Source organism: Terrapene carolina, unplaced genomic scaffold, assembly GCF_002925995.2.
Source record: "Terrapene carolina triunguis isolate 2854851 unplaced genomic scaffold, T_m_triunguis-2.0 Scaffold787, whole genome shotgun sequence".
Classification (NCBI taxonomy): Eukaryota; Metazoa; Chordata; order Testudines; family Emydidae; genus Terrapene; species Terrapene triunguis.
In genome coordinates, this window is record NW_020665138.1 from 78,639 (window position 1) to 90,794 (window position 12,156).

Here is a 12,156-nt window from a genome sequence, read left to right on the forward strand (position 1 = left end):
CCGGGAAGAAGGATTGCAAGGAAGAGATGGGATCCAACTAATGAAGAGAGGGAACAGTATCTTCGCAGGCAGGCTTGCTAACCTAGTGAGGAGGGCTTTAAACTAGGTTCACCGGGGGACAGTGACCTAAGCTGTGAGGTAAGTAGGGAAGTGGGATACCAGGAGGAAACACACCCTCCTCCTTGTAACAGGGGGGAGGAGGGGACTCCTGATTCATACTGAGAAAGCAGGGCAATCGGCTAGTTATCTTAGGTGCATGTACACGAACGCAAGAAGCCTGGGAAACAAGCAGGAAGAATTGGAAGTCTTGGTCCAATCAAGGAACTATGATGTGATTGGAATAAAGAGACTTGGTGGGGTAGCTCACATGACTGGAGCATTATCATGGATGGGTATAAACTGTTCAGGAAGGACAGACAGGGGAGGAAAGGTGGAGGAGTTGCACTGTATGTAAGAGAGTGGCATGATTGCTCAGAGCTCCAGTATGAAACTGGAGAAAAGCCTGTTGAGAGTCTTTGGTTTAAGTTTAGAAGCGAGAGCAACAAGGGTGATGTCACGGTGGGCATGTGCTATAGCCCACCAGACCAGGAGGATGAGTTAGACGAGGCTTTCTTCAGACAATTAACTGAAGTCTCCCATTAGAAACTTCAATCATCCTGACATGTGCTGGGAGAGCCATACAGCAGTGCACAGACAATTCAGGCAGTTTTTAGAGTGTGTTGGGGACAACTTCCTGGTGCAACTACTGGAGGAATCAACCAGGGGCCTTTCTCCTCTTGATCTGCTGCTTACAAACAGGGAAGAATTGGTAGGGGAAGTAGAAGTGGGTGGCAACCTGGGCAGCAGTGACCATGAGATGGTTGAGTTCAGGATCCTCACAAAAGGAAGAAAGGAGAGTAGCAAAATACAGACCCTGCACTTTAGAAAAAGCAGACTTTTACTCCCTTAGGGAATTGATGGGCAGGATCCCCTGGGAGGCTAATATGGGGTGGGGAAAGGAGTCCAGGAAAGCTGGCTGTATTTTAAAGAAGCCTTATTAAGGGCACAGGAACAAACCATCCCAATGTGCAGAAAGAATAGCAAATATGGCAGGCAGCCTGCTTGGTTTAGTAGTGAAATCTTCGGTGAGCTTAAACACAAAAAGGAAACTTACAAGAAGTGGAAACTTGGTCAGATGACCAGGGAGGGATATAAAAATATTGCTCGAGCATGCAGGGGTGTAATAAGGAAGGCCAAAACACAACTGGAGTTGCAGTTAGCAGTGGATGTGAAGGGTAATAAAAGAGTTTCTATAGGTATGTTAGCAACAAGGTGGTCAGGGAAAGTGTGGGACCATTAATGAATGGGGGAGGCAACCTAGTGAGAGATGATGAGGAAAAAGCTGAAGTACTCAATGCTTTTTTTACCTCCGTCTTCACAGACAAAGTCAGCTCCCACTCTGCTGCACTGGGCAACACAGTATGCGGAGGAGGTGAGCAGCCCTCAGTGGAGAAAGAACAGGTTAAGGACGATTTAGAAAAGCTGGACATGCACAAGTCCATGGGTCCAGATCTAACGCATCTGAGGGTGCTGAGGGAATTGGCTGATGTGGTTGCAGAGCCATTGACCATTATCTTTGAAAACTGATGGCGATCGAGGGAGGTCCCTGACAAATGGAAAAGGCAAATATAGTGCCCATCTTTAAAAAAGGGGAAGAAGGAGAATCCAGGGAACTACAGCCTCACCTCAGTCCCTGGAAACATCATTGAGCAGGTCCTCAAGGAAACTATTTTGAAACACTTGGAAGAGAGGAAGGTGATCATAGAATCATAGAATATCAGGGTTGGAAGGGACCTCAGGAGATCATCTAGTCCAACCCCCTGCTCAAAGCAGGACCAATCCCAGACAGATTTTTGTCCCAGATCCCTAAATGACCCCCTCAAAGGATTGAACTCGCAACCCTGGGTTTAGAAGGCCAATGCTCAAAACACTGAGCTATCCCTCCCCGCTCAGGAACAGTCAACATGAATTCACCAAGGGCAAGTCATGCCTGACCAACCTGATTGCCTTCTATGATGAGATAATTGGCTCTGGGGATATGGGGAAAGTGGTGGATATGATATATCTTGACGGTATCAAAAACGTTGCTAAAGTCTCCCACAGTATTCTTGCCAGCAAGTTAAAAAGTATGGATTGGATTAATGGACTATAAGGTGGATAGAAAGATGGCTAGATTGTCGGGCTCAATGGGTAGTGATCAATGGCTCGATGTTTAGTTGGCAGCTGGTATCAAGTGTAGTGCCCCAGGGGTCGGTTTTGTTCAACATCTTCATTAATGATCTGGATGATGGGATTAATTGCATCCTCAGCAAGTTCACAGAGGACACTAAACTGGGGCGGGGGGAGGGGTAGACAAATTGGAGGATTGAGCCAAAAGAAGTCTGATGAAGTTCAACAAGGACAAGTGTAGAGTCCTGCACTTAGGATGGAAGAATCCCATGAACTGCTACAGGCTGGGGACGGACTGGCTAAGCAGCAGTTCTGCAGAAAAGGACCTGGGGATTACAGTGGATCAGAAGCTGGATATGAGTCAGAAGTGTGCCCTTGTTGGCAAGAAGGCTAACGGCATATTGGGATGCATTAGTAGGAGCACTGCCAGCAGATTGAGGGACATGATCATTCCCCTCTATTCGGCACTGGTGAAGCCACATCTGGAGTATTGTGTCCAGTTTTGGGGCCCCACTACACAAAGGATGTGGACAAATTGGAGAGAGTCCAGCGGAGGGCAACGAAAATGATCAGGGGGCTGGGGCACATGACTTACGAGGAGAGGTTGAGGGAAGTAGGCTTATTTAGTCTGCAGAAGAGTAGAGTGAGGGGGGATTCGATAGCAGCCTTCAATTACCTGAAGGGGGGTTCCAAACAGGATGGTGCTTGGCTGTTCTCAGTGGTGGCAGATGACAGAACAAGGAGCAATGGTCTCAAGTTGCAGAGTGGGAGATCTAGGTTAGATATTAGCAAATACTATTTCACTAGGAAGGTGGTGAAGCACTGGAATGGGTTACCTAGGGAGGTGGTGGAATCTCCATCCTTAGAGGTTTTTAAGGCACGGCTTCACAAAGCCCTGGCTGGAATGATTTATTTGGTGTTGGTCCTGCTTTAAGCAGGGGGTTGGACTAGATGACCTCTTGAGGACTCTTCCAACCCTAATCTTCTATGATTCTATGATTCTCTCTATGCTTCATGAAACTTTGGATCAAAATGGTAAAAGACAGTTGTTCCCATTTTAATCATGGCATCCTTTAAGAGTGTGATCAATGCCATTTAACTTGGGAGCAGCGTTCTGAAAATAGTTTACCTGGGCCACAGGTCACCATAGCTTCTATCTCTGGGGTGAAAAATCAACCACTAGTACCTGCAATTTCTACCTGAGTTCTTGTCAAATCTTTGACCTTACTTGGAGTAATTTTACACTTCTCTGGCGTAGAATACTTCACCAACCATACAACATATCAGTAGCAATAGTGAGGTATAACTCCCCCAAATATGCCCTTTTATTTTTTTAATTTGGTGGGACAGATTTAAATTAGGGACTAAATTCAGGTGTGTCTTAGAATCCCTGTAAGATACCAAATATCAGGTATCTATTAAAAATAGATATATTTCTGCAGCTATATCACATTCAACACGGATTTCATTTTCTACATATTTGCAGCATCTCCCAGGGGTGAGCTGAAGAGAAATGTCACTTCCATTTTTCCCATCTCTACCTAGATAGGGATTGCATTTCCCAAATAATAGGCAACATGCACCTGATTAGGAAGGAGATATCTTCAGGAGCGACCCCCTGCAGGGCCTGGGCCACAACTGCTTTGGGAGCCCAATGCATGGGTATTTTGCTTAGTTCCAAGTCATTTACTAGGGAATACTCTTCCCAGGCCTTTAGAAAAAAATATTGACCTAACCAATTGAACAACAGGGGGATTGGGATGGTGATGGGGAATAAACGAATCCCTCTGACTTACCCTATCTTCTTCTGTTGTTACAGAGCGTCAAATGACATTTTTCCTTATCCCTGCCCTGTTCCTGCTCTTTGTTATAGTTCAATATATTTTAAATGAGGAAAATGGTAGTTTTCCAGCACAACCTGAAGCAACATCAGAGCAACTGGGAATGAAAAAATTTGTTCCTGAAGGGGGAACTTGATGACTAACAATTGCTTTGAAATGGGGGAACAGTATAACCGTGATGCTCAGGGTTTGTTTAGGTCAGGTCAAGGGGAAAGCTAATGCCAACCACTGCACCTGGGATGCATCTGCTCTACAACTAGAATTGTCTTTTTACACCAAGATCACTAACTTGAGCAGCCAACACCATGTACAGTCCTAGTGGATGTAAGGCACAGATAGTTTTTGCCTCAGTGTAGCTTTTTGGGATCAAACCTCTCCCCCCCACCTGGAGCTGATCAACATTCCTGGCTGGAGGGACACACACTCCTACAACTCAAAAGGAAAGGAGTGGATAGAAAAGATCACAGGACTGACCCCAAAGAACGGGGAGCTGCAAAAGGCAGAAGCAGGCAACTCATCTGGGGGAGCTGAGAGACCACGTGAAGATAGTGATATTTTCACCATATGGGAATTAGCAAAAGTGATGTTTTTTAAAAATCAAATCTTTGGCCAGCCCTAATCTAGGCATTTATTACAGTTCTCTCTCATGTGGATTTTCTGATGTTTAATAAGGGTTGAGCTTTGATTGAAGTTTTTCCCACACTCAGAGCATCCATAAGGTTTCTCACCGGTGTGGATTCTCTGATGCGTGGTAAGGGCTGAGCTATCACTGAAGTGTTTCCCGCACTCAGAACACGTGTAGGGTTTCTCTCCTGTGTGGATTCTACGATGTATGATAAGGTGTGAGTGCTGACTAAAGCTTTTCCCGCACTCAGAGCACGTGTAGGGCGTCTCTCCTGTGTGGATTCTCTGATGTCTAATAAGGGTTGAGCTCAGATTGAAGCGTTTCCCACACTCAGGGCACCCATAAGGTTTCTCTCCTGTGTGGATTCTACGATGTGTGATCAGGGCTGAGCTATCATTGAAGCTTTTCCCACACTCAGAGCACATGTAGGGCGTCTCTCCTGTGTGGATTCGCTGATGTCTGATAAGGTTTGAGCTTTGATTGAAGCTTTTCCCGCACTCAGAGCATGTGTAGGGCGTCTCGCCTGTGTGGATTCTCTGATGTGTGATAAGGGCAGAGCTCTGATTGAAGCTTTTCCCACACTCAGAGCATGCGTAGAGCGTCTCTCCTGTGTGGATTCTCCTATGTCTGATGAGGTGTGAGCTCCGATTGAAGCGTTTCCCGCACTCAGAGCATCCATAAGGTTTCTCACCTGTGTGGATTCTCCTATGTCGGATAACATGTGAGCTCCAATTGAAGCATTTCCCACACTCAGAGCATCCATAAGGTTTCTCACCCGTGTGGACTCTCCAATGTGTGATAAGGGAAGAACTCCGATTGAAGCTTTTCCCGCACTCAGAGCACATGAAAGGTCTCTCTCCACTGTGGATTTTCTGATGTGTGAGAAGGTCAGAGATCCCATTGAAGCTTTTCCCACACTCATGGCATGTGTAGCGCGTCTCTTCCAAGTTGATTTGGTCACGTGTTAAAAGGTCCGAGTGGCTACTGAAGTTTTCCTCTGGCCTGTGCTGAGTCTCACAGGCTTTTGCTTTTTCTGGGAGTGCACAATTCCCGGAAACATTCCCTTTGGATCTTCCTGGTAACATTCCATGTGGTTCTACTTGCTCAGCATCTTCCTGCTGGGGTTTCTCCTCCTCGTTCTCACTCACCATCCCATCACCTGATGGGAGACAGAGAATCCAGATATAGGTCACTCCCTGCACCGGAGAGAACGGAAATCTCAGAGAGAGGAATGGAAAAAGGGATGAATAAGCCAAAATATGTGTGGGAGAGATCAAACCTATCAAGAGCTGCTTTTCCCCAAACCCTTCCCCAAAGGAGAGAGGAAGGGATCAGTTTTGGGTCCACATCCTCACCACCACACTCAGGTGAAAGCGAGATCGGGGAGGGACCTGCTGCCAGTTGTCAGTCAGGATAGGTGCGAAGCCAGGAGTGACATCTGCCTAATGATTCCATTCTGCTGGGAGGAATCCTGAACTTGGAGAGATCACAGGGTCTTTGTAGGGCATCCCAAATGTTTCCTGTATTCACAAACAGTTTTTGCATTGGTTTAACCAATTCCTCACCTGTGCAGGCAGCTCTCGGGAGCACTTCTTTCTCAGAGCCCTGGAGGTCTGCGACCCACCGCTCTTCCCCTCGTTCCAGCTGTGAGATCACATCAGGTTTGGAAATTGGAAACCCTACTCCAGGCAAAGAAAACAAGGGAGGTCAGTGGAATTTGTGGAATACTTGTCACAAAGAATATTCCATAGTTTTAACTCCAGATCAATTTTAAGCAGTAACATCCCAAGGCCATCTTCCTTGACTCAAAGTGGCAGGAGAATTGTTATTATTGTAAATGATATTCATTACCTTAGTTTCTATGGGCCAACTAACAGTGGGTCCGCATTATGCTAGGCAAAGTACAAACAGAGAATAGTAGATGGCCCATGCCCTGAAGAATTTACAATCTAAATAGACAAGACAGAGACAGAATGGGGGAAGGGGTAGAACCCACTGTTAGAATAGAGATATTCAGGCCTGCCTGTAAAGCCTATACTTTAACAACTTAGGTGTATTTTTATCATCACTTAGCTAGTTACAGAGGTATAAAAACAAAGAATCAAAATCACAGTCCGCCTGTGTATGGGCCTTTGCTCACTAGGATAGTCTGAGGCCTTGTTCTTTGACTAAGCAGCAGGGACAGCCATAAGCTGGGAAGCGAACGGTCACATCCTCACATCCCAAACCAGTCACACTGAAATAAGGTGGTATTGGGCTGTTAGGAAGATGATCCTGTCCCGATAGTGCCCAACACCAGCAGATAAAGAAACAGATCTTAAGAGGGTTAAAGAAAACTTAGTTTGATAGCATCCTGTCTGGCAAGAAATCACTTAATTATCAATGGTTGTGGTTGGGAAACCCTCATTTCTGTATGTTTTATCTTTATGGCCACCACTTTTCTATTGTTAATGTGTCTGGTTCGCTAATTGTTTCTGTCTGCTGTATAATTAATTTTGCTAGGTGCAAGTTAATTAGGGTAGTGGGATATAATTGGTTAGAGAATTATGTTACAATATGTTAGGATTGGTTAAGATAAATTTCAGTAAAATGATTGGTTAAGGTATAGTTGAGAATAATACTATATAAACTGGGGTTAAACAGGAGGGGGAAGGGAAAGGACAGTTACCTGTTTCGTAACTGGCGTTCTTCGAGATGTATTGCTCAGGTGTATTCCACTGTAGGTGTGCGTGCTCGCCACGTGCACCGGTGTTGGAAGGTTTTCCCTTAGCAGTATCCATACGGGGAAGCACCGCTGCGACCCCTAGAGTGGCGCCTCTATACCGCCCTATAAGGGGAGCTGCGCACTCCCCCCACCCTCGGTTCCTTCTTACCGGACAACTCCGACAGAGGGGAAGGAAGGCGGGATGTGGAATACACCTGAGCAACACATCTCGAAGAATGCTAGTTACGGAACAGGTAACTGTCCTTTCTTCTTCGAGTGATTGCTCATGTGTATTCCACAGTAGGGGACTCCAAGCTATATCTGATGGAGGCGGGTAGGAGTTTAAGGGTTTCTGGGACGCAGTACCGCCCTACCAAATCCGGCGTCATCCCTCGCTTGGGAGACAATTGCATAACGTGAAGAAAATGTGTGGACAGAGGACCATGTGGCAGCCCTACAGATGTCCCGGATTGGGACATGGGCTACATAGGCAGCCGACGAGACCTGAGCTCTCGTTGAGTGCACCCTGATGATTGGTGGCGGGGAAACCCTTGCCAGGTTATAGTACGTGCATATGAATGAGGTGATCCAGGCACTGGGTGGAAATTGGTTGCCCCCTCATACGCTCGGCAGATGCAACGAACAGCTGCGAGGATTTCCGGAACAGCTTGGTCTGGTCCAGGTAGAAGGCCAGTGCCCTACGCACATCGAGCATGTGAAGGCGACGTTCCTCATTGGAGGAATGGGGCTTAGGACAGAGCACCGGGAGGAAAATGTCCTGTTCCATATGGAAGGTGGAGACCACCTTCGGGAGGAATGCAGGGTGTGTGCGAAGCTGGACCTTATCCTTGTGGAAGACTGTATATGGGGGTTCCGAGGTCAAGGCCCTGAGCTCCGAGACACATTGGGGTGACGTGATAGCTACAAGGAATGCTACCTTCCATGACAGGTGAGACCAGGAACACGTGGCCAAGGGTTCAAAGGGAGATCCCGTGAGACGGGATAACACTAGGTTTAGGTCCCATTGTGGAACGGGGGACCTAGCATACGGGAATGAACGGTCCAGGCCTCTTAGAAAGCGGGAGATCATAGTGTGAGAAAAAGACCGATTGGCCCTGCACTGGCGGGTGGAAGGCCGATATGGCTGCCAAATGTATCCTGACAGAGGCGGGAGCTAGCCCTTGGGTCCTAAGGGACAGGAGGTAATCAAGGATAATCTGGAGCGGTGCGGACGATGGGGAGGTTCCCCACTCTGCCACCCACCTAGAGAATCTGGACCACTTTGCCAGGTACATCCGTCATGTGGACAGCTTTCTACTTTCCAGCAGGACTCGTTTGACGTCCTCTGAACACCTCCCCTCCTCCTCATCTAACCACTGAGCAACCACACTGTCAGGTGGAGCGCAGCTAGGTTGGGATGGAGGAGACGGCCCCCTTCCTGGGAGAGGAGGTCCAGGCGAAGCGGTAGCCTCCGCAGGGGAGCCGCTAAGAGGTGCATGAGGGTCCCGTACCAGTGTCGTCGGGCCCAGTCCGGGGCTATGAAGATAACCCGCGTCCTGTCCGTTTTTACTTTTTGCAGGACCTTGCCGATCAGGGGGAAGGCATAGAAAAGCTGGCCTGACCACTGCATGAGGAAGGCGTCCAAGATTGCCCCCTTCCCCACTCCTCCACTGGAGCAGAACTGGAGACAGCGCCGGTTCTGGTCGGTTGCAAAGAGGTCGACCCGGGGATCTCCCCACTCTCGGAAGAGCTGGTGGGTGACCTCCGAATGGAGAGACCACTCATACTGGCAGGAGAAAACCCTCTGAGGCGATCGGCTCGCACATTGCGGATGCCGAGTAGGTGGAAGGCTCGCAGGGAGATATCGTGGGCTATACAGAATTCCCATAGGCTCAGGGCTTCCAGGCATAGGGCCGAGGAATGAGTCCCGCCTTGCCTGTTGATGTAATACATCGCAGCGGTGTTGTCCATAAGGACTCTGACTACCTTCCTGTGAAGGTGCATGCTGAAAGCTACACACGCCAACCGTATTGCCCTGAGCTCTCTGGCATTTATGTGGAGGGACAAGTCTGAGGCAGACCATCTCCCTTGGGTTTGAATGTTCCCTATATGAGCTCCCCATCCCAGATCCAAGGCATCTGACACAGGTCTAATGATGGGGAGGGTTCCCAGAAAGGGACCCCTTGCAGCATGTTGCTCGGGAGGGACCACCATTGTAGGGAGGCAACTACATGATAACCTTCTCCAGCCCGTCCCGGGCCTGGGAGTACTGAGAGGCTAGCCAGAGCTGGAGGGGCCTCATTCTGAGCCTGGCATGGCGGACCACGTACATGCATGCTGCCATGTGCCCGAGCATCTGAAGCCACGCACTTGCCATTGTCACAGGGAAGGCCGTGACCGAGGCAATGAGGCCTTTGAGGGTCTCGAACCTGCCCGGAAAGAGAGGCTGTGGCCCTTAAGGAGTCCAGCATCGCTCCTATGAATTCTATGAGCTGAACTGGGACTAACGTGGATTTGTTCTCGTTCACTACTAGGCCGAGATCTGCACATGTGGACAGGAGCAGTTCCACATGGGTCTGCATCTGGGACCGAGAGCTGCCCTTGAGAAGCCAATCGCCAGGTATGGGAAGATCTGCACCCCTTTCCGCCGGAGGTAGGCCGCTACCACTGCCATGCACTTGGTGAAAACCCTGGGTGCCGTGGATAGACCAAAAGGGAGGACCGTGAACTGGTAGTGATCCCGCCCCACCAGGAACCAGAGGAAGTGCCTGTGCCCTTCAAATATATGGATATGGAAATACATGTCCTGAAGGTCCAGAGCTGTGTACCAATCCCCCAGGTCCAGGGAGGGAATAATAGAGGCCAGGGACACCATGCGGAACTTGGAGCTGACCATAAACCGGTTGAGATCCCGTAGGTCCAGGATGGGCCTGAGCCCCCCTTTTGCCTTTGGGATCAGGAAGTACCGGGAGTAGAAGCCTCTGCCCTGGGAGTCAACTGGTACTCTTTCCACCGCTCCCAGGTGGAGCGGACGTGCCACCTCCTGCCCTAGGAGGCGAGCATGCTCTGGGTCCCCAGGACTCACCAGGGAAGGGGGGTGGTAAGGTGGGGGCGAAGTGAACTGCAACATGTAGCCCTTGGAAATGGTGTTGAGGACCCATTGGTCTGACGTCATACGGGACCACTCCACTCGGAAGGCAGACAATCGGTTGCAGAACACAAACTTTATTAATCAGGGGGGTTCCTTGGCAACAGGCCTGGTGCCCCCCTGCAAATAGTCAAAACCGCCTCTTTCCCTGCCTCTTGCCCTTAGAGGGCCCGGGCTGCAGGGCAGAGCAGGACTGACGTTGAGACTGACGCCTCTGGTCTCTCGACCTCTTGGATGTGGGCTCGTATCTGCTCCATGCAGGTGGAGTCAAAGTTTGCTGCCTGGGCTCGTCCTTAGCCGGCTGGACGTAGAGGCCCAAGGTTTGCAGGGTGGTACGGGAATCCTTCATCCCGTGCAGATGGACATCCGTTTGGTCTGCAAATGGCGCTTTCCCATCAAAGGGCAGGTCCTGCACGAGGGACTGGGCCTCCGCCGACAGCCCGGATAGGAGGAGGCATGATGCCCTGCGCATGGAAATGGCGGTAGCCATCGAGCGGGCTGCCATATCGGCCGCGTCCGATGCCTCCTGGAGGGTTGCTTTTGCCGCTGCCGCCCCTTCCTCTACCAGAGCCTTGAAGTCCTTTTTGTCCCACTCTGGGAGGAGAGGTTCAAATTTTGGTAGGGACCCCCTTAAGTTAAATTCATACCGTCTCAGTAGGGCCTGATGATTGACCACTCTGAGCGGGAAACTTGCTGAAGAATAAACTTTGGGGGTAGGCGCGGGCTGGCCATGTCGTTCTCGGTGGTTTACCGATTCCACCACCAGAGAGTTAGGTGCCGGGTGGGAATAATGGTACTCATGGTCCTTAGCCGGCACAAAGTACTTCCTCTCCGCCTTTTTGGAAATGGGGGCTGAGGAAGCAGGAGTTTGCCACAAGGTAGTGGAAATGTTGGCTACTCCCTGGTGGAGGGGCAGGGCCACACTGCCCGGTGCCGAGGACGACAGCACATTGAAAAGGGAGTCAGATGGGCCCCCCCATCTCCTCAGCCTGGAGCTGGAGGTTGAATGCCACCCTCTTAAGGAGGTCTTGATGTGCCCTGAAGTCCTCATGTGGAATGGGCGGCGGTGCCATAATGGCATCATCCCATGCTGGAGAGGGGGCCGGCGTGGAGCCGAGAGTCTCAGGCAGTACCAGGGGGTCAGTCCCCAGGTCAGAGTCCGGGCGCGGGGCCACCAACTCGGGACCTGTTGACTTGTCCCTCTGCCGAGAAGGGGAGGCCGAAGGAGCCTGGGATGCTCCGGCCACCAAGCAAGTTCCTGTCTGGGAGGGCATCTGTGGCCACGGTGCCCATTGACACCACTGTCCTTGCCACGGTGCCCCTTGCCACTGACCAATTTGGGGGCCTGGTGGCACCATCTGTTCCGACTGAGCTGCACAACCTGGTGATGGGCGGCTGGGTGCCGATGCGGAGGTCACCGTCGAGCGCACAGTCTCATAGGAGCGGCGAGGGTGACGGTGCCTACGATGGTGCCTTCCGCGGGGACTGGGATCTCGACACCGAGGACTGGTACCCATTGGAAGTGCTGCTCCTGTACTCGTCCCAGCGCCAGGAGCTATGATGTTCCAGTGCCGGTGAATTGCGAGAGGAGTCTCGAGTGCAATGCCTGGGAGAGCGGGAATGCGAGTGG

The 12,156-nt window shown here is 50.3% G+C and overlaps 1 protein-coding gene across 1 annotated transcript; it reads right to left on the reverse strand.

Moving 5' to 3' along the window:
- Window positions 1-3,645: 3,645 nt before the first annotated feature.
- LOC112124750 (zinc finger protein 239-like) lies at window positions 3,646-6,349 on the reverse strand. Its single transcript, XM_024223224.3, has 2 exons — window positions 6,240-6,349; window positions 3,646-5,870 (listed from the first exon to the last, which is right to left on the reverse strand). Exon 2 carries the CDS (start codon window positions 5,823-5,825, stop codon window positions 4,665-4,667), a length of 1,161 nt encoding a protein of 386 aa, XP_024078992.1. The 5' UTR covers window positions 5,826-5,870; window positions 6,240-6,349; the 3' UTR covers window positions 3,646-4,664.
- Window positions 6,350-12,156: the final 5,807 nt, after the last annotated feature.